This window comes from Procambarus clarkii, chromosome 15 (genome assembly GCF_040958095.1).
Source record: "Procambarus clarkii isolate CNS0578487 chromosome 15, FALCON_Pclarkii_2.0, whole genome shotgun sequence".
In the NCBI taxonomy this organism is placed as follows: Eukaryota; Metazoa; Arthropoda; class Malacostraca; order Decapoda; family Cambaridae; genus Procambarus; species Procambarus clarkii.
Window position 1 is genome coordinate 29,239,450 of NC_091164.1, and position 24,390 is coordinate 29,263,839.

Here is a 24,390-nt window from a genome sequence, read left to right on the forward strand (position 1 = left end):
GGGAAGAACATAACTTCAGCACTGCAAGAAGTTATGTGTGTATTTTCAAGTTCGTCCCCTGCTGCCTGTATTTACCCAGGTATTTTCCTAAATCTAAAAAACCAATCCAATTCATTCCTGTTCTGTTTCATGTTTATACGTTTAATAAGTTATTAATATCCCCCTTTACTATGTCCATTCAGTCACACCTCTATCATGTCACCCCTATTTCTTCTTCTTCGTCTTTCTAGAGAATATAATTTTAGCTTTGACAATCTTTCTTGAAGGATCGTTTATTATGCATAGGGCAAAAATAAAATTAAAAAAACTGCTATCAGTCGTTTATATGAAAAACAGAGCCCTGGGCATTGGCGATTTCAATGCGAGTTCAGTAGTAACCCTATCCTTATGCATGTCTCACATTCGCTCAAAACATACCTCCCACAAATTACTGTAGCATTTAACAAATACAAAAAACTCATTCAGTAAAGCAAGCCTCTCATGTTTTGAAATAAGGGCTTCTGCAGTTACCGTCTTTGTGACGTCATCATCCCTAATGTGGCGCGAAGCGTCAACTGGCTAAATGCGGATCCCAGGAGGTTCACACATAAGTGTGAACTCTTAATCTGGCTTAATACCTCACCTATACTCTGTGCTTCATCAAAGTTGATATTCAGCTACAATAGCTCGTATTTTCGCTCATTGCTTATATTTTCTGTTATTCATAAACCCGATCAAACCATCCTAACCTAACCTAACCTAACATATTATATATAACAAACAAATACATTCTACAGAACAGTTATTGTTGTTGTTTAGTGACATCGTGAAAAGCGACCTCAGGTATAGGGATAAGGTATTGTTGGCCATTAGCATATAGGTGTCAATGTATCACAGCACCTGACTGATCAACTATGTATGACGTCACCAGACAACCAATGCGGCCTTTAGCGTTCTACTGGCATATGTATTTAATGTTATTATTAAAAAATGACTAGACTATCCATCCCCTACCTATCCTAATCAGAGGTTTAAGAACATACATTTTAGTCATCCACAACTGTAATCATTATTCAGTGATAAGTTCAAAAGTATAACAGAAGCCCAAATGTCGTACTGCAATTTAAGCAGAATCGTACATCTGGCAGCATAGCAGGTGAGCTGAACATAAGAATAAAGGTAACTGCAGAGGTCCTATTGGCCCATACGAGGCAGCTCCTATATATTTCCACCCAATCTCATTCATGTCCACCCTATGCTTAAAACAACCAAGGGATCCCACTTAAAGTATTAGTTTACAATAATAGTTTTAATAAATAGCTCTTATTCTAGTTTTATACACAACAGCAATTATGAAACCCTATAGCTAGATATTCTACTATAATCCACAAGTAGCTACCACACATCTGGCAGTACAGCGGATTAGTGGCTGTGTTCATAGGCTAGTCAACTGTCCTCACATCCATCAAATAGATATCCAAATGTCGCACCTCAATTCATCCATCTAGCAACTCAGCTGGATGCTAGTCACTATATTCATAGGCTAATCATTTCTACACCTCAAAAATAAAAAATCCTAGTTTCTAAACCAACACTCGCAAATACATGCATACATACCTACACATACTCCACAACCCATACATTCATAGAGAATAGCCTAGTTTTATGCCACCATTTCCCCCATTAATCAGATGTGAGTTATGCCATGCACACAGAAAATACAGCATCTACACACCAAATATGCCATTTATGCACAAAATATATTATTTACACTCAAAATATGCCATCACACAAAAATATGTAATTTATCGACAAAAATATAACATTTACATGCAAAAATATGTCAGTTGGACATGAAAATGTAGCATTTACACAATATTGCATAGACACTCAGAGTATGACATTTACACAAAGTACGGTATTTTGCACAAATCTATCAAAATGCTTATGCATTTAGACAATCAAAAATGCGCTTTCACTAAAATTACACAATTTCACTAACATAATTTTCACAAAATACCCACACATTGTCTCATAAACCAAAATACACTTACACCATGAAGATCTATTTAATCAGATTACAGAGCTTACACAAAATACACAATTTTCACACACAAATACAGTTGCACCAGTTCCACTTCAACAAATTAAAAACACAACTTGCATAAATGCACTATTATCACAAAAATTATTATAAAACATGGACAATTATTACACAGTTTGTGTAATTATTTTACAACTTTGCACAATTAATACAAGAAAACTTGCTATATAATTACTCAACTTGCACAATGACAATCAATACACAAAGGTATAAATAAACAATTCGTCCATATGCAATTACACAACATGCGCAATTAATACACAACTTATACAAATATTACACATCTTTCATAATTATTACACAACTTGTACAAATGCATATCTAGCACAAATACGTACAATACATAACTACCCCAAATATGAAAATACACAACTAGCATAAATACACGATTTACACAAATACAATTACGACATTTACACAACTTGCTCAAAAATAAAATCAATACACAACTTACCAAAATACGAACAATACATAACTAGCACATATTCATTAAATACACAACTAAGCAATTTCCGCACATACACATACAAAACATATACAATTAATACATACAACTTGCACAAAACAATACACAATTTATAGAAATATAATCAATACATAATTGCAATAATCATACAACTTATGCAAAATACATAATCTGCACAATTAATACGCAAGTATATTAATTGTGCTATATATGTACAAACACAACCAACTAGGTCAAACAATACACAATTTGCATGATATTTTTCTGGGTATATTTAGGACATTAATTATAATATGCTGAGTTTAACCAACTCCCCAAAAGTCAGAATTTCACATATAAAAATGGTGCATGAGACTTCCGATGAGCTCAATATATAACACATTCTTTTTCCATTAAGATATCAACATTATTAGTGCTAAACTATTCATCTAACATATGTCCACTGTTTTTATGTCTTATTAATACCTTCCTTGTTACATCCTCTCCAATCAGAGCACCCATATTTATGTATTTATTCAAACCATCTAACAGACTTATTTGTTCTAGCCTTAGTTATGTTAGGGCAGGTGGGGTTAGGCGAAGTCAGTATTTTCTATGATAATTTTAGACAAATTTGCTATATCTGATCAAAATGCATCTTGTTAAAACTTAAATTCATCTAAATCTATCAAAAATATACTTATACTGCGCAAATTTCACTAAATTCAACCTAGCTAAACTAACTAAATATGAGCATCCCATATCCTCACATACAAGCCTATGTCGCCTCTGTCCATACATTATATGAGTCTGCCATATAGCTCGAACCCCAAATAGGAAAATTTACACTATTTCATAAACATGCTAGTTCATTACCCTAAGATATTATATATGTCCTTCCCTACACTACCTCACCTAACCTGACCTGGCATAATCAAACCTAGATTTAGTTCAAGTTGGTGAAATTTAAGCTATGCCACTTTAATTCGACATAATTTATGGCAATTTCCACCAAATATACCCAAATGTTGCGTAGCATAGCACTGCCAAAGCCCATTTTCTCCTATTCCATACTACCCTACACAACCTCACCTAACCTGACCTAGCATATCCAAACCTGGATTTGGTTAAAGTTGGCGAAATTTATGCTATGCCACCTAAATATGACCTAATTTAAGGCAATTTCCACCAAATATACCCAAATGTTGTGTATCATAGCATCACCAAAGCCCATTTTTACCTACATTTTCTCCTATTCCATCCTACCCTACACAACCTCACCTAACCTATCCTAGCATATCCAAACCTGGATTTGGTTAAAGCCTGCGAAATTTAAGCTATCCCACATAAATTCGACCTAATTTAAGGCAATTCCCACCAAATATCCCCAAATGTTGCGTATCACAGCAATGCCAAAGCCCATTTTTACCTACATTTTCTCCTATTCCATCCTACCCTACGCAACCTTACCTAACCTATCCTAGCATATCCAAACCTAGATTTGATTAAAGTCGGCGAAATTTAAGTTATCCCATATAAATTTGACCTAATTTAAGACAATTTCCACCAAATATACCCAAAAAAATGTTTTGGAACATAGCACGGCCAAAGCTCATTTTAGCTGAGTTTTCGCCTATTCCAACCTGCCCTAGACAACCCTACCCAACCCCTCCTGGCATATCCAAAGTCAGATTTGATTATAGTTGGCAAAATTTATGCCTTTCCCACCTAAATTTTACCTAATTTATGCCAATTTCCACCGAATATGCCCAAATGTTTTGTATCTTAGCATGGCCAAAGTTCATTTCACCCAAGTTTTCACCTATTCCATCTTACCTTACACAGCCTTACCTAACCTGACCTAGCATATCCCAAGCTAAATTTGATTAGAGTTCGTGAAATTTATGCTTACTCACCTAAATTCAACCTAATTTAAGACAATTTCTACCCAATATACCAAAAATGTTTTGTTACATAGCTCAGCCAAAGACCATATTAGCCAAGTTTTCACATATTCCAACCTACCCTACATAGCCTTACCTATCCCTGACCAAGCAGATTTGATTAAAGTTGGGGAAATTTAAGCTATGGCCACCAAATTGTAAAACAATTTCCACCAAATATGCCTAAATGTTGTGTATCATAGCACAGCCAAAACCTATTTTATCCACATTTTCACCCATTCCATCTATACCTGGACTTAACCTCTGATACTACATATACTCAGAGAAGTGATGATTTTTGGATATGAACCTAAATGCCCGTGCCTAACCTGCAAGAGTCTTGGAGCTTTGTTGAATATTTTATCTATTTTTCTTCGAAAACTGAAGTTTTGGATATGAACCTATCCGCACTGTGCCTAACCTGCTAGGTTCTTTGTTGAACAGTGTAACCATATTCATAGAAAAGTGATGTTTTGGATATGGACCTAACAGCCCCCACTCCTTTAAAACTTGGAACTGTGTTCAATATTGTAGATATAGTGTTGGGTAGGTGTTTTGTTTTTACACATCAACCCAACCGTCCTGGACCTAACCTCCCTTCATCTAACTTCAAATTTATCGTAAATATGGGAGGAACGTGTTGTTTGTGCATCAACCCAACCGTCCTTGACCTAACCTCCCTTCATCTAACTTCAAATTTATCGTAAATATGGAAGGAACGTGTTGTTTGTGCATCAACCCAACCGTCCTTGACCTAACCTCCATTTATCATACATCAAATTTATCATAAATATGGGAGGACCGTGTTATTTGTGCATCAACCCTGCCGTCCTGGGCCTAACCTCCCTTTATCTAACTTCAAATTTATTGTATATATGGGAAGAAGGTGTTGTTTATGCATCAACCCAACCTCCCTGGACCTAACCTCTGATACACGAATCTTGGTTCAATATTGCATCATACTTGTAGCATTTTTTTTTTCACATAATTCAACCATCCTCAACCTAACCTCTATTACCTGGGGGAGGGAGGTTAATGGAAAATATGATAATAATGGGAATTTTCTCTACATCAGTTCAAACCAACCATCCTTAACCTAACCTTAGTTAGAAAGGGATATAACTCACCAAAACTATTTAATTACCATTTACCCAATTTTCCTTATCCTAACCTATAACTAAAGGGTTTAGACCCCCCTTTACCTCGAAATTATACTATATATTTAAGGTAGGAATATATTTTCACATATAAACCTAACATTCCCTAATTTAACCCTATACTATAATTTCGAGGTAAAGGGGGGTCTAAACCCTTTAGTTATAGGTTTAGTTATAGAAAATGGGCTTTGGCAGTGCTATGCTACGCAACATTTGGGTATATTTGGTGGAAATTGCCATAAATTATGTCGAATTAAAGTGGCATAGCTTAAATTTCACCAACTTGAACTAAATCTAGGTTTGATTATGCCTGGTCAGGTTAGGTGAGGTAGTGTAGGGAAGGACATATATAATATCTTAGGGTAATGAACTAGCATGTTTATGAAATAGTGTAAATTTTCCTATTTGGGGTTCGAGCTATATGGCAGACTCATATAATGTATGGACAGAGGCGACATAGGCTTGTATGTGAGGATATGGGATGCTCATATTTAGTTAGTTTAGCTAGGTTGAATTTAGTGAAATTTGCGCAGTATAAGTATATTTTTGATAGATTTAGATGAATTTAAGTTTTAACAAGATGCATTTTGATCAGATATAGCAAATTTGTCTAAAATTATCATAGAAAATACTGACTTCGCCTAACCCCACCTGCCCTAACATAACTAAGGCTAGAACAAATAAGTCTGTTAGATGGTTTGAATAAATACATAAATATGGTGGTCTGATTGGAGAGGATGTAACAAGGAAGGTATTAATAAGACATAAAAACAGTGGACATATGTTAGATGAATAGTTTAGCACTAATAATGTTGATATCTTAATGGAAAAAGAATGTGTTATATATTGAGCTCATCGGAAGTCTTATGCACCATTTTTATATGTGAAATTCTGACTTTTGGGGAGTTGGTTAAACTCAGCATATTATAATTAATGTCCTAAATATACCCAGAAAAATATCATGCAAATTGTGTATTTTTTGACCTAGTTGGTTGTGTTTGTACATATATAGCACAATTAATATACTTGCGTATTAATTGTGCAGATTATGTATTTTGCATAAGTTGTATGATTATTGCAATTATGTATTGATTATATTTCTATAAATTGTGTATTGTTTTGTGCAAGTTGTATGTATTAATTGTATATGTTTTGTATGTGTATGTACGGAAATTGCTTAGTTGTGTATTTAATGAATATGTGCTAGTTATGTATTGTTCGTATTTTGGTAAGTTGTGTATTGATTTTATTTTTGAGCAAGTTGTGTAAATGTCGTAATTGTATTTGTGTAAATCGTGTATTTATGCTAGTTGTGTATTTTCATATTTGGGGTAGTTATGTATTGTACGTATTTGTGCTAGATATGCATTTGTACAAGTTGTGTAATAATTATGAAAGATGTGTAATATTTGTATAAGTTGTGTATTAATTGCGCATGTTGTGTAATTGCATATGGACGAATTGTTTATTTATACCTTTGTGTATTGATTGTCATTGTGCAAGTTGAGTAATTATATAGCAAGTTTTCTTGTATTAATTGTGCAAAGTTGTAAAATAATTACACAAACTGTGTAATAATTGTCCATGTTTTATAATAATTTTTGTGATAATAGTGCATTTATGCAAGTTGTGTTTTTAATTTGTTGAAGTGGAACTGGTGCAACTGTATTTGTGTGTGAAAATTGTGTATTTTGTGTAAGCTCTGTAATCTGATTAAATAGATCTTCATGGTGTAAGTGTATTTTGGTTTATGAGACAATGTGTGGGTATTTTGTGAAAATTATGTTAGTGAAATTGTGTAATTTTAGTGAAAGCGCATTTTTGATTGTCTAAATGCATAAGCATTTTGATAGATTTGTGCAAAATACCGTACTTTGTGTAAATGTCATACTCTGAGTGTCTATGCAATATTGTGTAAATGCTACATTTTCATGTCCAACTGACATATTTTTGCATGTAAATGTTATATTTTTGTCGATAAATGACATATTTTTGTGTGATGGCATATTTTGAGTGTAAATAATATATTTTGTGCATAAATGGCATATTTGGTGTGTAGATGCTGTATTTTCTGTGTGCATGGCATAAATCACATCTGATTAATGGGGGAAATGGTGGCAAAAAACTAGGCTATTCTCTATGAATGTATGGGTTGTGGAGTATGTGTAGGTATGTATGCATGTATTTGCGAGTGTTGGTTTAGAAACTAGGATTTTTTATTTTTGAGGTGTAGAAATGATTAGCCTATGAATATAGTGACTAGCATCCAGCTGAGTTGCTAGATGAATGAATTGAGGTGCGACATTTGGATATCTATTTGATGGATGTGAGGACAGTTGACTAGCCTATGAACACAGCCACTAATCCGCTGTACTGCCAGATGTGTGGTAGCTACTTGTGGATTATAGTAGAATATCTAGCTATAGGGTTTCATAATTGCTGTTGTGTATAAAACTAGAATAAGAGCTATTTATTAAAACTATTATTGTAAACTAATACTTTAAGTGGGATCCCTTGGTTGTTTTAAGCATAGGGTGGACATGAATGAGATTGGGTGGAAATATATAGGAGCTGCCTCGTATGGGCCAATAGGACCTCTGCAGTTACCTTTATTCTTATGTTCAGCTCACCTGCTATGCTGCCAGATGTACGATTCTGCTTAAATTGCAGTACGACATTTGGGCTTCTGTTATACTTTTGAACTTATCACTGAATAATGATTACAGTTGTGGATGACTAAAATGTATGTTCTTAAACCTCTGATTAGGATAGGTAGGGGATGGATAGTCTAGTCATTTTTTAATAATAACATTAAATACATATGCCAGTAGAACGCTAAAGGCCGCATTGGTTGTCTGGTGACGTCATACATAGTTGATCAGTCAGGTGCTGTGATACATTGACACCTATATGCTAATGGCCAGCAATACCTTATCCCTATACCTGAGGTCGCTTTTCACGATGTCACTAAACAACAACAATAACTGTTCTGTAGAATGTATTTGTTTGTTATATATAATATGTTAGGTTAGGTTAGGTTAGGATGGTTTGATCGGGTTTATGAATAACAGAAAATATAAGCAATGAGCGAAAATACGAGCTATTGTAGCTGAATATCAACTTTGATGAAGCACAGAGTATAGGTGAGGTATTAAGCCAGATTAAGAGTTCACACTTATGTGTGAACCTCCTGGGATCCGCATTTAGCCAGTTGACGCCTCGCGCCACATTAGGGATGATGACGTCACAAAGACGGTAACTGCAGAAGCCCTTATTTCAAAACATGAGAGGCTTGCTTTACTGAATGAGTTTTTTGTATTTGTTAGATGCTACAGTAATTTGTGGGAGGTATGTTTTGAGCGAATGTGAGACGTGCATAAGGATAGGGTTACTACTGAACTCGCATTGAAATCGCCAATGCCCAGGGCTCTGTTTTTCATATAAACGACTGATAGCAGTTTTTTTAATTTTATTTTTGCCCTATGCATAATAAACGATCCTTCAAGAAAGATTGTCAAAGCTAAAATTACATTCTCTAGAAAGACGAAGAAGAAGAAATAGGGGTGACATGATAGAGGTGTGACTGAATGGACATAGTAAAGGGGGATATTAATAACTTATTAAACGTATAAACATGAAACAGAACAGGAATGAATTGGATTGGTTTTTTAGATTTAGGAAAATACCTGGGTAAATACAGGCAGCAGGGGACGAACTTGAAAATACACACATAACTTCTTGCAGTGCTGAAGTTATGTTCTTCCCTTTTGTTTCATGCAATGGCCGATGGTTGGAAGTAAATAGGAAATTTAAAATAGTCTAGGGTTGATGGTATTTTACATTAGGTTTCAGGGTTACTGTTGTATCACAAAACACACGACTCATAGACCAGCTTTTTAATCCCCTTGATCGTGCCTGTGCAGGAACGCTGAGCGGCTAGCTGGTGACGTCATTGGCCATTGGCTATACCTGTGCATGGGTCACCGGGGTAACGAAAAATGACTATGCCTACGATGCAACTCTGAAAACGAGCCCGGGGGTAACGAAAAAATGACTATGCCTACGATGCAACTCTCAAAACGGTACCCGGACGGGAACGGAATCTCACCGGGGCAACGAAAAATGACTATGCCTACGATGCAACTCCGAAAAAAGGCAAATGTTGCATCGTAGGCATACTCTCCACTACTGACATGAATATGTTGTCCTTTTGCAGTGATCACTGTTCTTATCCAGTAGATATGTAAATGTTTTGATATTATAGTGATCACTATACATGTACAGTATACATGCATATGTTGTGTTAGTGCTGTGTTGTTTTTATCCAGTAGATATTGTCATATAATTACCGTCTTCAAGTCGCATACCTTCTTATAAGGAATCACCGTCAATATTATATAATTCAAGAGTTCAGTTCATTGTTCAGTGTATATTTTTATGTAAAAAAAAGGTATATCCTCATGTTTAACACAAACGTGGCTCATCATTCAGTTTGCAGCAGGTGCAGCATTGCACCTTCTGTGGTGATGAGGTCAAGCTCAGCAACGGGCCTGTAGTAGGGGCGGTCACGCAACCCGTCCTCGACTCAAGTCCATTACATCCAACGGTCATCCCCACAGACGCATTCATAAATTTTTACATGCTGTTCATTCAAAACGGGAATTTTTTCAAGTATAAATTAATATTATAATATATTAGCATATTGTGTATATATAGGCATAGGTTAGGTTAGGTCAGGTGTTTAGGTTCTGTTGGCGATTATTTGTATTTGTAGTACGTGGGTGAAGCATTTACAGCGTTGTGGTTCGAACAAAATTCGTCAGTGAAGCACTTGTTCCGGATATGTTCGAACGTCAGCAGTTGTGAGTCGTGTGTAAACCGCTTTTCATTCATAAACAGGGGGTTTGGCGGGTGCATGGAATCACTTTTGGATCTCTGTTTGGAGGACGAGCTGGATCACGCCACTGTGCTCCGGGTATCTGGACAAGGTGTCGTCATTAGCTATACGAGTCCAAACCTTTATTCAGATTCGGGCGTTCATCTTGGGTACACACATTCCAGCCCCGCCCTCCATACAAAGACCCAAAAGTAATTCCATGCCCTGGCCAAACCCCCTGTTTATGAATGAAAAACTGTTTACACACGACTCACAACTGATGACGTTCGAACATTTCCGGAACAAAAGCTTCACTGACGTTGTGGTTTTGTTCGAACCACAACGCTGTAAATGCTTCACCCACGTACTACAAACACAGATAATCGCCAACAGAACCTAAACCACCTAACCTAAGCTATGCCTATATATGTTCAATATGCTAATATATTATAATATTAATTTATATTTGAGAACATTCTCGTTTTGAATGTACAGCATGTAAAAAATTATGAATGAGTCTGTGGGGTCGACCGGTGGATGTAATGTACTTGAGTCGAGGACGGGTTGGTACTTGAGTCGAGGACGGGTTGGTACTTGAGTCGAGGACGGGTTGTACATTTACTCACCTAGTGAGATTGATCTGGCATTTGTATGCTGCGTGAACATAACATCAGCTGGATATAACCGCCATACATCACTGCACGTAACGTTATCTATATGTTGTGTTAGTGCAGTGGTCACTGTACTTGCCCAGTACAGACTTGTATATGTTGACTTAGCGTTACAATCACTGTACATGCAAAGTAGACATGAATATGTTGTGTTAGTGCAATGATCGCTAACGGCTGAGTCATGGTCCTCTCACCGTCAATCATGGTCCTCTCACCGTCAGTCATGGTCCTCTCACCGTCAGTCACGGTCTTCTCACCGTCAGTCATGGTCCTCTGACCGTCAATCATGGTCCTCTCACCGTAAGTCACGGTCTTCTCACCGTCAGTCATGGTCCTCTCACCGTCAGTCACGGTCTTCTCACCGTCAGTCATGGTCCTCTGACCGTCAATCATGGTCCTCTCACCGTCAGTCACGGTCCTCTGACCGTCAGTCATGATCCTCTGACCGTCAATCATGGTCCTCTCACCGTCAGTCACGGTCTTCTCACCGTCAGTCATGGTCCTCTCACAGTCAGTCATGGTCCTCTCACAGTCAGTCATGGTCCTCTGACCGTCAATCATGGTCCTCTCACCGTCAGTCACGGTCCTCTCACCGTCAGTCATGGTCCTCTCACCGTCAGTCACGGTCCTCTCACAGTCAGTCATGGTCCTCTCACCGTCAGTCATGCTTCTCTCAGTGCCAGCCATGCTTCTCTCAGTGCCAGCCATGCTTCTCTCAGTGCCAGCCATGCTTCTCTCAGTGCCAGCCAGGCTTCTCTCAGTGAAAGCCAGGCTTCTCTCAGTGCCAGCCAGGCTTCTCTCAGTGCCAGCCATGCTTCTCTCTGTGCCAGTCAGGCCTCTCTCAGTGCCAGACATGCTTCTGTTAGTGCCAGTCATGCTTCTCTCTGTGCCAGCCAGGCTTCTCTCAGTGAAAGCCAGGCTTCTCTCAGTGCCAGCCATGCTTCTCTCTGTACCAGCCATGCTTCTCTCTGTGCCAGCCAGACTTCTCTCAGTGCCAGCCATGCTTCTCTCAGTGCCAGCTATGCTTCTCTCAGTGCCACCCATGCTTCTCTCAGTGCCAGCCATGCTTCTCTCTGTGCCAGCCAGGCTTCTCTCAGTGCCAGCCAGGCTTCTCTCTGTGTCAGCCATGCTTCTCTCTGTACCAGCCATGCTTCTCTCAGTGCCAGCCATGCTTCTCTCAGTGCCAGTCATGCTTCTCTCTGTACCAGCCATGCTTCTGTCAGTGCCAGCCATGCTTCTCTCAGTGCCAGCCATGCTTCTCTCTGTGCCAGCCAGGCTTCTCTCAGTGCCAGCTAGGCTTCTCTCTGTGTCAGCCAGGCTTCTCTCAGTGCCAGTCATGCTTCTCTCAGTGCCAGCCAGGCTTCTCTCTGTGCCAGACAGACTTCTCTCAGTGCCAGCCATGCTTCTCTCTGTGCCAGCCAGGCTTCTCTCAGTGCCAGCTAGGCTTCTCTCTGTGTCAGCCAGGCTTCTCTCTGTGCCAGACAGGCTTCTCTCAGTGCCAGCCATGCTTCTCTCTGTGCCAGCCAGGCTTCTCTCAGTGCCAGCTAGGCTTCTCTCTGTGTCAGCCAGGCTTCTCTCAGTGCCAGTCATGCTTCTCTCTATACCAGCCAGGCTTCTCTCTGTGCCAGCCAGACTTCTCTCAGTGCCAGCCATGCTTCACTCAGTGCCAGCCATGCTTCTCTCAGTGCCAGCCAGGCTTCTCTCAGTGCCAGCCATGCTTCTCTCAGTGCCAGCCAGGCTTCTCTCAGTGCCAGCCATGCTTCTCTCTGTGCCAGCCAGGCTTCTCTCAAAGCCAGCCTGGCTTCTCTCAGTGCCAGCCAGGCTTCTCTCAGTGCCAGCCATGCTTCTCTCAGTGCCAGTCATGCTTCTGTCAGTGCCAGTCATGCTTCTGTCAGTGCCAGCCATGCTTCTCTCAGTGTCAGTCATGCTTCTGTCAGTGCCAGCCATGCTTCTCTCAGTGCCAGCCATGCTTCTCTCAGTGCCACCCATGCTTCTCTCAGTGCCAGCCATGCTTCTCCCAGTGCCAGTCATGCTTCTCTCAGTGCCAGCCATGCTTCTCTCAGTGCCAGCCATGCTTCTCTCAGTGCCAACCAGGCTTCTCTCAGTGCCAGCCATGCTTCTCTCAGTGCCAGCCAGGCTTCACTCTGTGCCAGACTGGCTTCTCTCAGTGCCAGCCAGGCTTCTCTCAGTGCCAGCCATGCTTCTCTCAGTGCCAGACAGGCTTCTCTCAGTGCCAGCCATGCTTCTCTCTGTGCCAGCCAGGCTTCTCTCAGTGCCAGCCTGGCTTCTCTCAGTGCCAGCCAGGCTTCTCTCAGTGCCAGCCATGCTTCTCTCAGTGTCAGTCATGCTTCTCTCAGTGCCAGTCATGCTTCTGTCAGTGCCAGCTATGCTTCTCTCAGTGCCAGTCATGCTTTTGTCAGTGCCAGCCATGCTTCTGTCAGTGCCAGCCATGCTTCTCTCAGTGCCAGCCATGCTTCTCTCAGTGCCAGCCATGCTTCTCTCAGTGCCAGCCATGCTTCTCTCAGTGCCAGCCATGCTTCTCTCAGTGCCAGCCATGCTTCTCTCAGTGCCAGCAATGCTTCTCTCAGTGCCAGCCAGGCTTCTCACAGTGCCAGCCATGCTTCTCTCAGTACCAGCCATGCTTCTCTCTGTGCCAGCCAGACTTCTCTCAGTGCCAGCCATGCTTCTCTCAGTGCCAGCCATGCTTCTCTCAGTGCCAGCAATGCTTCTCTCAGTGCCAGCCAGGCTTCTCTCAGTGCCAGCCATGCTTCTCTCAGTGCCAGCCAGGCTTCTCTCAGTGCCAGCCATGCTTCACTCAGTGCCAGCCAGGCTTCTCTCTGTGCCAATGAGGCTTCTCTCAGTGCCAGCCATGCTTCTCTCAGTGCCAGCCATGCTTCTCTCAGTGCCAGCCAGGCTTCTCTCAGTGCCAGCCATGCTTCTCTCTGTGCCAGCCAGGCTTCTCTCAGTGCCAGCCTGGCTTCTCTCAGTGCCAGTCATGCTTCTGTCAGTGCCAGCCATGCTTCTCTCTGTGCCAGCCAGGCTTCTCTCAGTGCCAGCCAGACTTCTCTCAGTGCCAGTGATGCTTCTCTCAGTGCCAGCCATGCTTCTCTCAGTGCCAGCCATGCTTCTCTCAGTCCCAGTCATGCTTCTGTCAGTGCCAGCCATGCTTCTGTCAGTGCCAGCCATGCTTCTCTCAGTGCCATCCATGCTTCTCTCAGTGCCAGCCAGGCTTCTCTCAGTGCCAGCCATGCTTCTCTCAGTGCCAGCCAGGCTTCTCTCAGTGCCAGCCATGCTTCTCTCAGTGCCAGCCAGGCTTCTCTCTGTGCCAGTGAGGCTTCTCTCAGTGCCAGCCAGGCTTCTCTCAGTGCCAGCCATGCTTCTCTCAGTGCCAGCCAGGCTTCTCTCAGTGCCAGCCATGCTTCTCTCTGTGCCAGCCAGGCTTCTCTCAGTGCCAGCCTGGCTTCTCTCAGTGCCAGTCATGCTTCTGTCAGTGCCAGCCATGCTTCTCTCTGTGCCAGCCTGGCTTCTCTCAGTGCCAGCCAGACTTCTCTCAGTGCCAGCCATGCTTCTCTCAGTGCCAGCCATGCTTCTCTCAGTGCCATCCATGCTTCTCTCAGTGCCAGCCAGGCTTCTCACAGTGCCAGTCATGCTTCTCTCAGTGCCAGCTATGCTTCTCTCAGTGCCAGCCATGCTTCTCTCAGTGCCAGCCATGCTTCTCTCAGTGCCAGCCATGCTTCTCTCAGTGCCAGCCATGCTTCTCTCAGTGCCAGCCATGCTTCTCTCAGTGCCAGCCATGTTTCTCTCAGTGCCAGCCATGCTTCTCTCAGTGCCAGCCATGCTTCTCTCAGTGAAAGCCAGGCTTCTCTCAGTGCCAGCCAGGCTTCTCTCAGTGCCAGCCATGCTTCTCTCAGTGCCAGCCAGGCTTCTCTTAGTGCCAGCCAGGCTTCTCACAGTGCCAGTCATGCTTCTCTCAGTGCCAGTCATGCTTCTGTCATTGCCAGTCATGCTTCTCTCAGTGCCAGCCATGCTTCTCTCAGTGCCAGCCAGGCTTCTCTCAGTGCCAGCCATGCTTCTGTCAGTGCCAGCTATGCTTCTGTTAGTGCCAGCCATGCTTCTCTCAGTGCCAGCCATGCTTCTCTCAGTGCCAGCCATGCTTCTCTCAGTGCCAGCCATGCTTCTCACAGTGCCAGCCATGCTTCTCTCATTGCCAGCCATGCTTCTCTTAGTGCCAGCCAGGCTTCTCTCAGTGCCAGCCATGCATCTCTCAGTGCCAGCCTGGCTTCTCTCAGTGCCAGCCAGGCTTCTCTCAGTGCCAGCCATGCTTCTCTCAGTGCCAGCCATGCTTCTCTCAGTGCCAATCATGCTTCTGTCAGTGCCAGCTATGCTTCTGTCAGTGCCAGCCATGTTTCTCTCAGTGCCAGCCATGCTTCTCTCAGTGCCAGCCATGCTTCTGTCAGTGCCAGCCATGCTTCTCACAGTGCCAGCCAGGCTTCTCTCAATGCCAGCCATGCATCTCTCAGTGCCAGCCATGCTTCTCTCTGTGCCAGCCAGGCTTCTCTCAGTGCCAGCCAGACTTCTCTCAGTGCCAGCCATGCTTCTCTCAGTGCCAGCCATGCTTCTCTCAGTGCCAGCCATGCTTCTCTCAGTGCTAGTCATGCTTCTGTCAGTGCCAGTCATGCTTCTGTCAGTGCCAGCCATGCTTCTCTCAGTGCCAGCCATGCTTCTCTCAGTGCCAGCCAGGCTTCTCTCAGTGCCAGCCATGCTTCTCTCAGTGCCAGCCAGGCTTCTCTCAGTGCCAGCCATGCTTCTCTCAGTGCCAGCCAGGTTTCTCTCTGTGCCAGTGAGGCTTCTCTCAGTGCCAGCCAGGCTTCTCTCAGTGCCAGCCATGCTTCGCTCTGTGCCAGCCAGGCTTCTCTCAGTGCCAGCCTGGCTTCTCTCAGTGCCAGTCATGCTTCTGTCAGTGCCAGCCATGCTTCTCTCTGTGCCAGCCAGGCTTCTCTCAGTGCCAGCCAGACTTCTCTCAGTGCCAGCCATGCTTCTCTCAGTGCCAGCCATGCTTCTCTCAGTGCCAGCCATGCTTCTCTCAGTGCCAGTCATGCTTCTGTCAGTGCCAGCCATGCTTCTGTCAGTGCCAGCAATGCTTCTCTCAGTGCCAGCTATGCTTCTCTCAGTGCCAGCCATGCTTCTCTCAGTGCCAGCCATGCTTCTCTCAGTGCCAGCCATGCTTCTCTCAGTGCCAGCCATGCTTCTCTCAGTGCCAGCCATGCTTCTCTCAGTGCCAGCCATGTTTCTCTCAGTGCCAGCCATGCTTCTCTCAGTGCCAGCCATGCTTCTCTCAGTGAAAGCCAGGCTTCTCTCAGTGCCAGCCAGGCTTCTCTCAGTGCCAGCCATGCTTCTCTCAGTGCCAGCCAGGCTTCTCTTAGTGCCAGCCAGGCTTCTCACAGTGCCAGTCATGTTTCTCTCAGTGCCAGTCATGCTTCTGTCATTGCCAGTCATGCTTCTCTCAGTGCCAGCCATGCTTCTCTCAGTGCCAGCCAGGCTTCTCTCAGTGCCAGCCATGCTTCTGTCAGTGCCAGCTATGCTTCTGTTAGTGCCAGCCATGCTTCTCTCAGTGCCAGCCATGCTTCTCTCAGTGGCAGCCATGCTTCTCTCAGTGCCAGCCATGCTTCTCACAGTGCCAGCCATTCTTCTCTCATTGCCAGCCATGCTTCTCTTAGTGCCAGCCAGGCTTCTCTCAGTGCCCGCCATGTATCTCTCAGTGCCAGCCAGGCTTCTCTCAGTGCCAGCCAGGCTTCTCTCAGTGCCAGCCATGCTTCTCTCAGTGCCAGCCATGCTTCTCTCAGTGCCAGTCATGCTTCTGTCAGTGCCAGCTATGCTTCTGTCAGTGCCAGCCATGTTTCTCTCAGTGCCAGCCATGCTTCTCTCAGTGCCAGCCATGCTTCTCTCAGTGCCAGCCATGCTTCTCACAGTGCCAGCCATGCTTCTCTCATTGCCAGCCATGCTTCTCTCAGTGCCAGCCAGGCTTCTCTCAATGCCAGCCATGCATCTCTCAGTGCCAGCCAGGCTTCTCTCAGTGCCAGCCAGGCTTCTCTCAGTGCCAGCCAGGCTTCTCTCAGTGCCAGCCAGGCTTTTCTCATTGCCAGCCATGCTTCTCTCAGTGCCAGCCAGGCTTCTCACAGTGCCAGCCAGGCTTCTCTCAGTGCCAGCCATGCTTCTCTCAGTGCCAGCCAGGCTTCTCTCAGTGCCAGCCATGCTTCTCTCAGTGCCAGCTATGCTTCTCTCAGTGCCAGCCATGCTTCTCTCATTGCCAGCCATGCTTCTCTCAGTGCCAGCCATGCTTCTCTCAGTGCCAGCTATGCTTCTCTCAGTGCCAGCCATGCTTCTCTCATTGCCAGCTATGCTTCTCTCAGTACCAGCCATGCTTCTCTCAGTGCCAGCTATGCTTCTCTCAGTGCCAGCTATGCTTTTCTCATTGCCAGCCATGCTTCTCGCAGTGTCAGCCAGGTTTCTCTCAGTGCCAGCTATGCTTCTCTCAGTGCCAGCCATGCTTCTCTCAGTGCCAGCCAGGCTTCTCTCAGTGCCAGCCAAGCTTCTCTTAGTGCCAGCCAGGCTTCTCTCAGTGCCAGCCATGCTTCTCTCAGTGCCAGCCAGGCTTCTCACAGTGCCAGCCATGCTTCTCTCAGTGCCAGCCATGCTTCTCTCAGTGCCAGCCAGGCTTCTCACAGTGCCAGCCATGCTTCTCTCAGTGCCAGCCATGCTTCTCTCAGTGCCAGCCAGGCTTCTCTCATTGCCAGCCAGGCTTCTCTCAGTGCCAGCTATGCTTCTCTCAGTGCCAGCCATGCTTCTCTCAGTGCCAGCCATGCTTCTCGCATTGCCAGCCATGCTTCTCTCAGTGCCAGCCATGCTTCTCTCATTGCCAGCCATGTTTCTCTCAGTGCCAGCTATGCTTCTCTCAGTGCCAGCTATGCTTCTCTCAGTGCCAACCAGGCTTCTCTCAGTGCCAGCCAGGCATCTCTCAGTGCCAGCTATGCTTCTCTCAGTGCCAGCCATGCTTCTCTCAGTGCCAGTCAGGCTTCTCTCAGTGCCAGCCATGCTTCTCTCAGTGCCAGCCATGCCTCTCTCAGTGCCAGCCATGCTTCTCTCAGTGCCAGCCATGCTTCTCTCAGTGCCAGCCATGCTTCTCTCAGTGCCAGCCAGGCTTCTCTCAGTGCCAGCCAGGTTTCTCTCAGTGCCAGCCATGCTTCTCTCAGTGCCAGCCAGGATTCTCTCAGTGCCAGCCAGGCTTCTCTCACTGTGGCCATATCAGATCTCCGTTTCGCCTGAGCGCCTTCGCTGTAAACATCTCTTCACTTGGTCTATATACCCGGGAGTGGAGGTATTAATATACGGCAAGTGAGCCGACTTGCCGCCATGATAAGGTAGTTATTCCCTGGAAATAGAAACCGAAACTGTCTCTATTTTCCGCTTGTTACAACTTGTAATAAAGTTGTTACATCTTGGCTTAACGTGTTTATGACGTATTAAAACGTTGTTTCAACTTGCTATATTGGTTGTTATAACTGGTTTGGAGGTGTTAAAATATGCAACCATTGCTCAGACCAGGTTCATTCCATCCAGTGGTCGACCCCACAGATGCATCCACCAATTTTAACATGATGTTCATTCAAAATAGGAGTTTTCTCATATATAAAATAATATTGTTATATATTAGTATATTGTGCATATTTAGGCATTGGTTAGGTTTACTTAGGTTAGGTGCTTAGGTTCTGATGTCGATTATTTGTGTTTGTAGTGCGTGGGTCAAGCATTTACAGTGGTGTGGTTGAACAAGTCATCAGTGAACAGCCCGTCCTCCAAACAAAGACCCAAAAGTGATTCCATGCACCCGCCAAACCCCGTGTTTATGAATGAAAAACGGTTTATACACGACTCACAACTGATTTCGTTTGAACACTTCTGGAACAAGTTCTTCACTGACGAATTTTGTTCGAACCACAACGCTGTAAATGCTTCACCCACGTACTACAGATACAAATACTCGCCAACAGTACCTATAACACCCAACCTAACCTAACCTATGCCTATATATGCACAATATGCTAATATTAATTTATATTTGAGAAAATTTTTATTTTGAATGCACAGCATGTAAAAATTTATGACTGCGTCTCTGAGTCGACCGCTGTATGTAATGAACTTGAGTCGAGGACGGGTTGGTTACGTGTAGTTTTATATAGGTTTGCGTTAACTGGGTACATCCTGCTGCAGGGCAAAGAAAATGGCGGGAAGGATAATTCCAATCGACACCTCTCGTCATACAATTATCTTCAAACATACATACACAATCATTAAGAACACTTGACCGATCCAGTATAAAAGCTAAGTCAAGGGAACACAATTATCAACTAAAGGATGACAAATTCTCCCCACTAATTACAAACAGGATGATAAAACCTAATTCTATCCTGTTAACTTAACCAAAACTTAACTTAATTTGGGCCATGTTCTCAGATATTGACAGTCCCATCTCACCCACTCTGTGTCCAGTATTCAACTGATGAAACTCGCGAGCTATGAATGCATGCTGCCCGTGTTCGGACGCTAATAGGCTTAGGTAACTCACTACGCTATCTCTCAAGCCTCCCACTTCATTTATTTTACTTAGAAGGCTAAATATCACAAGGCTGGTAATTGTGAAACAAAGAGGTAATTGAAGCATTACTAAATACAGTTATACAGTCTAGTTCTAGCAGTACTAGCTACATAGTATCTAGACAGGTTCCTCACCAGGTCTTGGTGGAAGGCCTGTCCCAACTTAGTCTCATTCCAAATGCACAAGACTTGAGTAATTAATGCTGCTAATCAGAGTAGCTGAGTGAACATACCCTCACAGGTCATGGGTATATGAATAACCTACAATATGCTATAGGATCCTAACTGAAACTAATAGGTGTATATGACTTACAATAATGCACATGAAGGGATGATGGCGGCAGGAACCGCATGGCCACTATGTGGTGGGAGTGACTCTCTTTTTCTAAACATGGAAACTTCCACTAATTTTTTTTGTTATCTTTATTTAAGAAAATATAATATAAATCACATATACATTTTACAAGGCAATTATACATTACAATTTGTAGTGAACAAGTGTTTCATTAGTACAGAACAATATCTTTAAAAAAAAACCTGAATGTTATACTTATTTACCTATAAACGATTTACAAAAATTGGAGAATAAATTTACATTAAAATACAAGGGAAATTATTACATATATATATATTTTATATAATTCTCAGTAAACAAATTTTCCATATCATCACCGAGCATGAGCCTTAAACCTTAAATGTTATACCTGATCCTGTCTCGCAAGAACTTCAATATTTTGTCTACTGAGTAACCTTCCTGCCTGCATATCCACACACAAAAAATGTAATTAGAAAGTAACATAATTATTGTATTCCTAATTTTCTTGCTTTTTATGTCAATATGAAACATTAAAAACCTCATTAACTCCACTCTAATACTTGGTCCACATAAAGCTTTAAGAGTGTCTCTAATCCAGTTTACAAGAACAACTTTCTGCTTACAGAAATAAAATATATACATATTATTCTCAATTTCAGTACATTGGTCACACCTATTGTTGTCCTTAATGCCCAACATCAACAACCTATCATTAGTAGGAAGGGTCTCATGAATATAGCGATACAACAGCTCGCGTTGTTTTGGGGCAATAAATTTAACATGAAGGTTTGCCCATATTATTTGCCAGCTAAAGAGTGGATATGCCTCCTCTACTCTAGGAACTATATTTGGCAGTATAACATCATACACTTGTTTACTGTTCATCATTAAAAAACCTTCAATATTACAAATCCGCCTGAGAACATCAATTGCACATGAATAAAAGTTAGGTGAAATAAAGGCAAGGTCAGTATACTCTGGCATATGTATCAAGTAGCTAACACGTAATTTACAATAGTAATGTCCTAGTGCATTTACACTATTCCTCTGCATTATCTCCTTTCTTAAGGTAACACATAAGATTGCCAATGACTTATGGTACACATTCATCATTCCTATTCCACCGTTTCACTTACCTTTACATAGGGTAGTTCGTTTAATTGGTTGGTATCTACCATACCATACATATCTAAAAACAGTTTTGTCAATCTCTATAGCACTTTTCTTGTTATGGGAAAGCTGTGAGACAAATACCACACTTTAGACAAAATTTTGTAATTGATTATTACAGTCTTCTGAAACAGGGTCAATTTCCTATTTGACAACATATTCGTTGCAACTATTATATTCCCACATAGTACTTGCCAATTCGTAACCAATGTTGTGTCATATGTTTTACACCAGCAAATCCCAAGAGCTTTAATAGACTCCACTACCTTGAACCATGAACCTGTCCAGTTAACCTTATTACACCAACTGCCAAGCCCCATCATACACGTTTTGTTCTTGTTAATAACAGCACCTGTCGCTCTTTCATAGTTGTCTAACTCATTCTGAACATTCACCACCGAGTCTTCTGTTGACACAAAAATAGTTGTATCGTCTGCATAACCAACAACAGGAAGTGTCATAGCATTAGGAAGACGAGGTGGAACAATAAAGTCATTGCTTTTTATTGCCAAGTACAGTGGCTCTTGAAATATAACATACAAAATCATTGAAAGGGGACATCCCTGACGTACAGATCGTTCAACTGAAAAAGGTTTACTTAAGACTCCATTGATACAGACGCTGCTCCGACACTGTTTATAAAGCATACGGATCCAATCAATAAATTCTTGTGCCACTCCTACCCTATCCAATATTTCTAATACAAACTGAACATCAACACGGTCAAAGGCTTTCGACCAGTCGAGGTTTATCATGGAGGAAGGAACATTATTCTCAGACACATAATACACAACATCCCTAATTACATTATTACAATTGATTATAGATCTTGCAGGCACACCACAAAACTGTTCCTTTGATATAATTTTATCCATTGCAAAATAAGTCTATTTGCCAACAGTTTCGATACTATTTTATAATCCTGGTTTAGTAGGGAAAGTGGTCTCCAGTTCGTTAGAATATGCAAATCACCCGTCTTAGGTATCATCTTAATAATCCCATGAGATTGCGATATGCTAAGCTTCCTGTGCTGTATGCTATACTGCACCACTTGTACAAAGTCTTTACCAATGACATCCCATAGATAAAAATAAAATTCCGCCGGGAACCCATCACAGCCAGGTGATTTACCTTTCTTTAAACTCTTGACAACACTCCACACTTCCTGCTTATCTACATCTGCCAATAATGACGTGTTGTCATCCTGGGTTAAAACCCGTGCACATTTTCCAAGGAAATACTCCCGAACACCTTGGTCCACGTTCACTTTTTTGTACAATTTCTCTAATTCACCTCGAACAAAACATACAATCCCATCCGTATTTGTCATATCCGTCCCATCACCTGCTTTAATACTAGTCACAAGTGCTGTACCCTTGTTATTCTTGACTTTACTTAACAAATAAGGAGAGAGTTTTTCACCATACATCCTATCATTAATCTAGAGGCGAACATTGACTCCTTCTGATATTTCATCCCGCAATTTGTTAATTCTGTCTTTTAAAATTGTAATTTCTTCATACTTGTCTAATCCCATATTGACCTTTACATAAAGTTGTTTTAGTCTGTGTTGGAATAAGTTTAACACACCATATTTTTCAGCAGCCTTTCGTTTGGATACTCTCACGAAGAAACTTTTGCATGCAACTTTACACATGTCCCACCACTCCAACAGACATCTGAACTTAAGTTTTTGCCCAACCAGATGTTCCCACAATACTTGAAAATTATCAATTACATCTCTACTCTGCAACAGACTGCAATTGAGCTTCCATGACCCTGTCCCCACTTTAACCTGATCGTCAATAACAAGCTTCACCACAACCATACAGTGGTCTGAACAGCTGACCGAAACAGTACTGCAAGAACTAATTTTATCATGTAATGAGTGCATATATATTCTGTCAAGCCTAGAACCATAATTCTGGTGAACATATGTGTATTCATATACACCTCCGTTAATGCTATTTGCATCCTTGAGATCAATACACCTCAAAAGTGTAATTAAAGCAGGAGATACACATGCGTTCGACTGAGTGCTACAATCTCTCACAGAAGTGACACAATTAAAGTCGCCACCAAAAATAACTTTACGTGTATCATTTCTGAAAAAAATACAATAACTCGTTAGAGAACAAGTCCTCCCTCTCTTTCTTCCTGCGGGTGCCAGAGGGAGCATACACATTAAGTACAGGAATTATTGTGTCAAAAAAGGAAATCCTCGCATATAAAACATTACCATTATCATCCATTTCAGTATTAAGAACCTTGATGTGGGATCACTTAGCAATCAATATCATCTTACCACCTTTCAACAAGTTTGTTGGATTTATTTATATTTCAAAGTAATCAAGCAGCACATCAAGTTTCTTAACATCTTGTACATTGTGTTCTTGCACGAAAAGTACATCCAAATTATGATATTTAAACAATGATAACAGCTGCTACTGTTTATTTCTACAATTGAGCCCATCAATGTTCAAAGTAGCGCAATTAAAATTAATTGGCTTCCCGAATGTAATTTTGAGAGAAACCAAAATTACTCTTAATCCATCATTATCTCACTTGACACTATCTTAGTGTCATCTTTCCCTTTTCGAAATCAAAGTTTAATATTTGCACTCGCGTCTCGATTCTGTTCATGTTCCACAAGATCCCACCATGCCTTATCACTGTTCTCTTTACCATGATCCTCACTCACCGGTTGTACTGTGCCCTCGCTACGTTTCGGTGACTCTTCGTGGCCTTGGTCACGGTGAACTTCAACGGCAACAACCTGCTCAATTTTTTCAGAGACTTTTAATTTAGCGGTGTAGTCCTTCATACGTTCCAGATCAATACTCCGAGTCAATTTTTTCCGTTTCTTCACATGACTGGTTACAGAACCAGCCTTCACACCCCCAGCCTTCACACTACCCTTACCCTTTCTATCATACCTTACTGAAGAGGGTGGAGTTGCCCTCTGCACAGACATTTCTACATCACTATCCTCCATGGTGTCATCCTCTACATCCAGTTGACAACCAATTACTTGTTCCATCGTCACCTCACCAAGGTCAGCACCACCGTCAGCCTCG

General features: G+C 42.3%; 2 protein-coding genes across 2 annotated transcripts; both read right to left on the reverse strand.

Annotated features, from left to right (window-relative positions):
* Positions 1–13,986: 13,986 nt before the first annotated feature.
* On the reverse strand, positions 13,987–14,382 carry LOC138365048 (uncharacterized). The gene has a single exon (XM_069325151.1). The coding sequence runs from the start codon at positions 14,380–14,382 to the stop codon at positions 13,987–13,989; it is 396 nt and encodes a 131-aa protein (XP_069181252.1).
* Positions 14,383–15,176: 794 nt separating this feature from the next.
* LOC138365049 (autotransporter adhesin BpaC-like) lies at positions 15,177–17,175 on the reverse strand. Its single transcript, XM_069325152.1, has 3 exons — positions 16,618–17,175; positions 15,468–16,383; positions 15,177–15,247 (listed from the first exon to the last, which is right to left on the reverse strand). The coding sequence occupies exons 1-3, from the start codon at positions 17,173–17,175 to the stop codon at positions 15,177–15,179; spliced, it is 1,545 nt and encodes a 514-aa protein (XP_069181253.1).
* Positions 17,176–24,390: the final 7,215 nt, after the last annotated feature.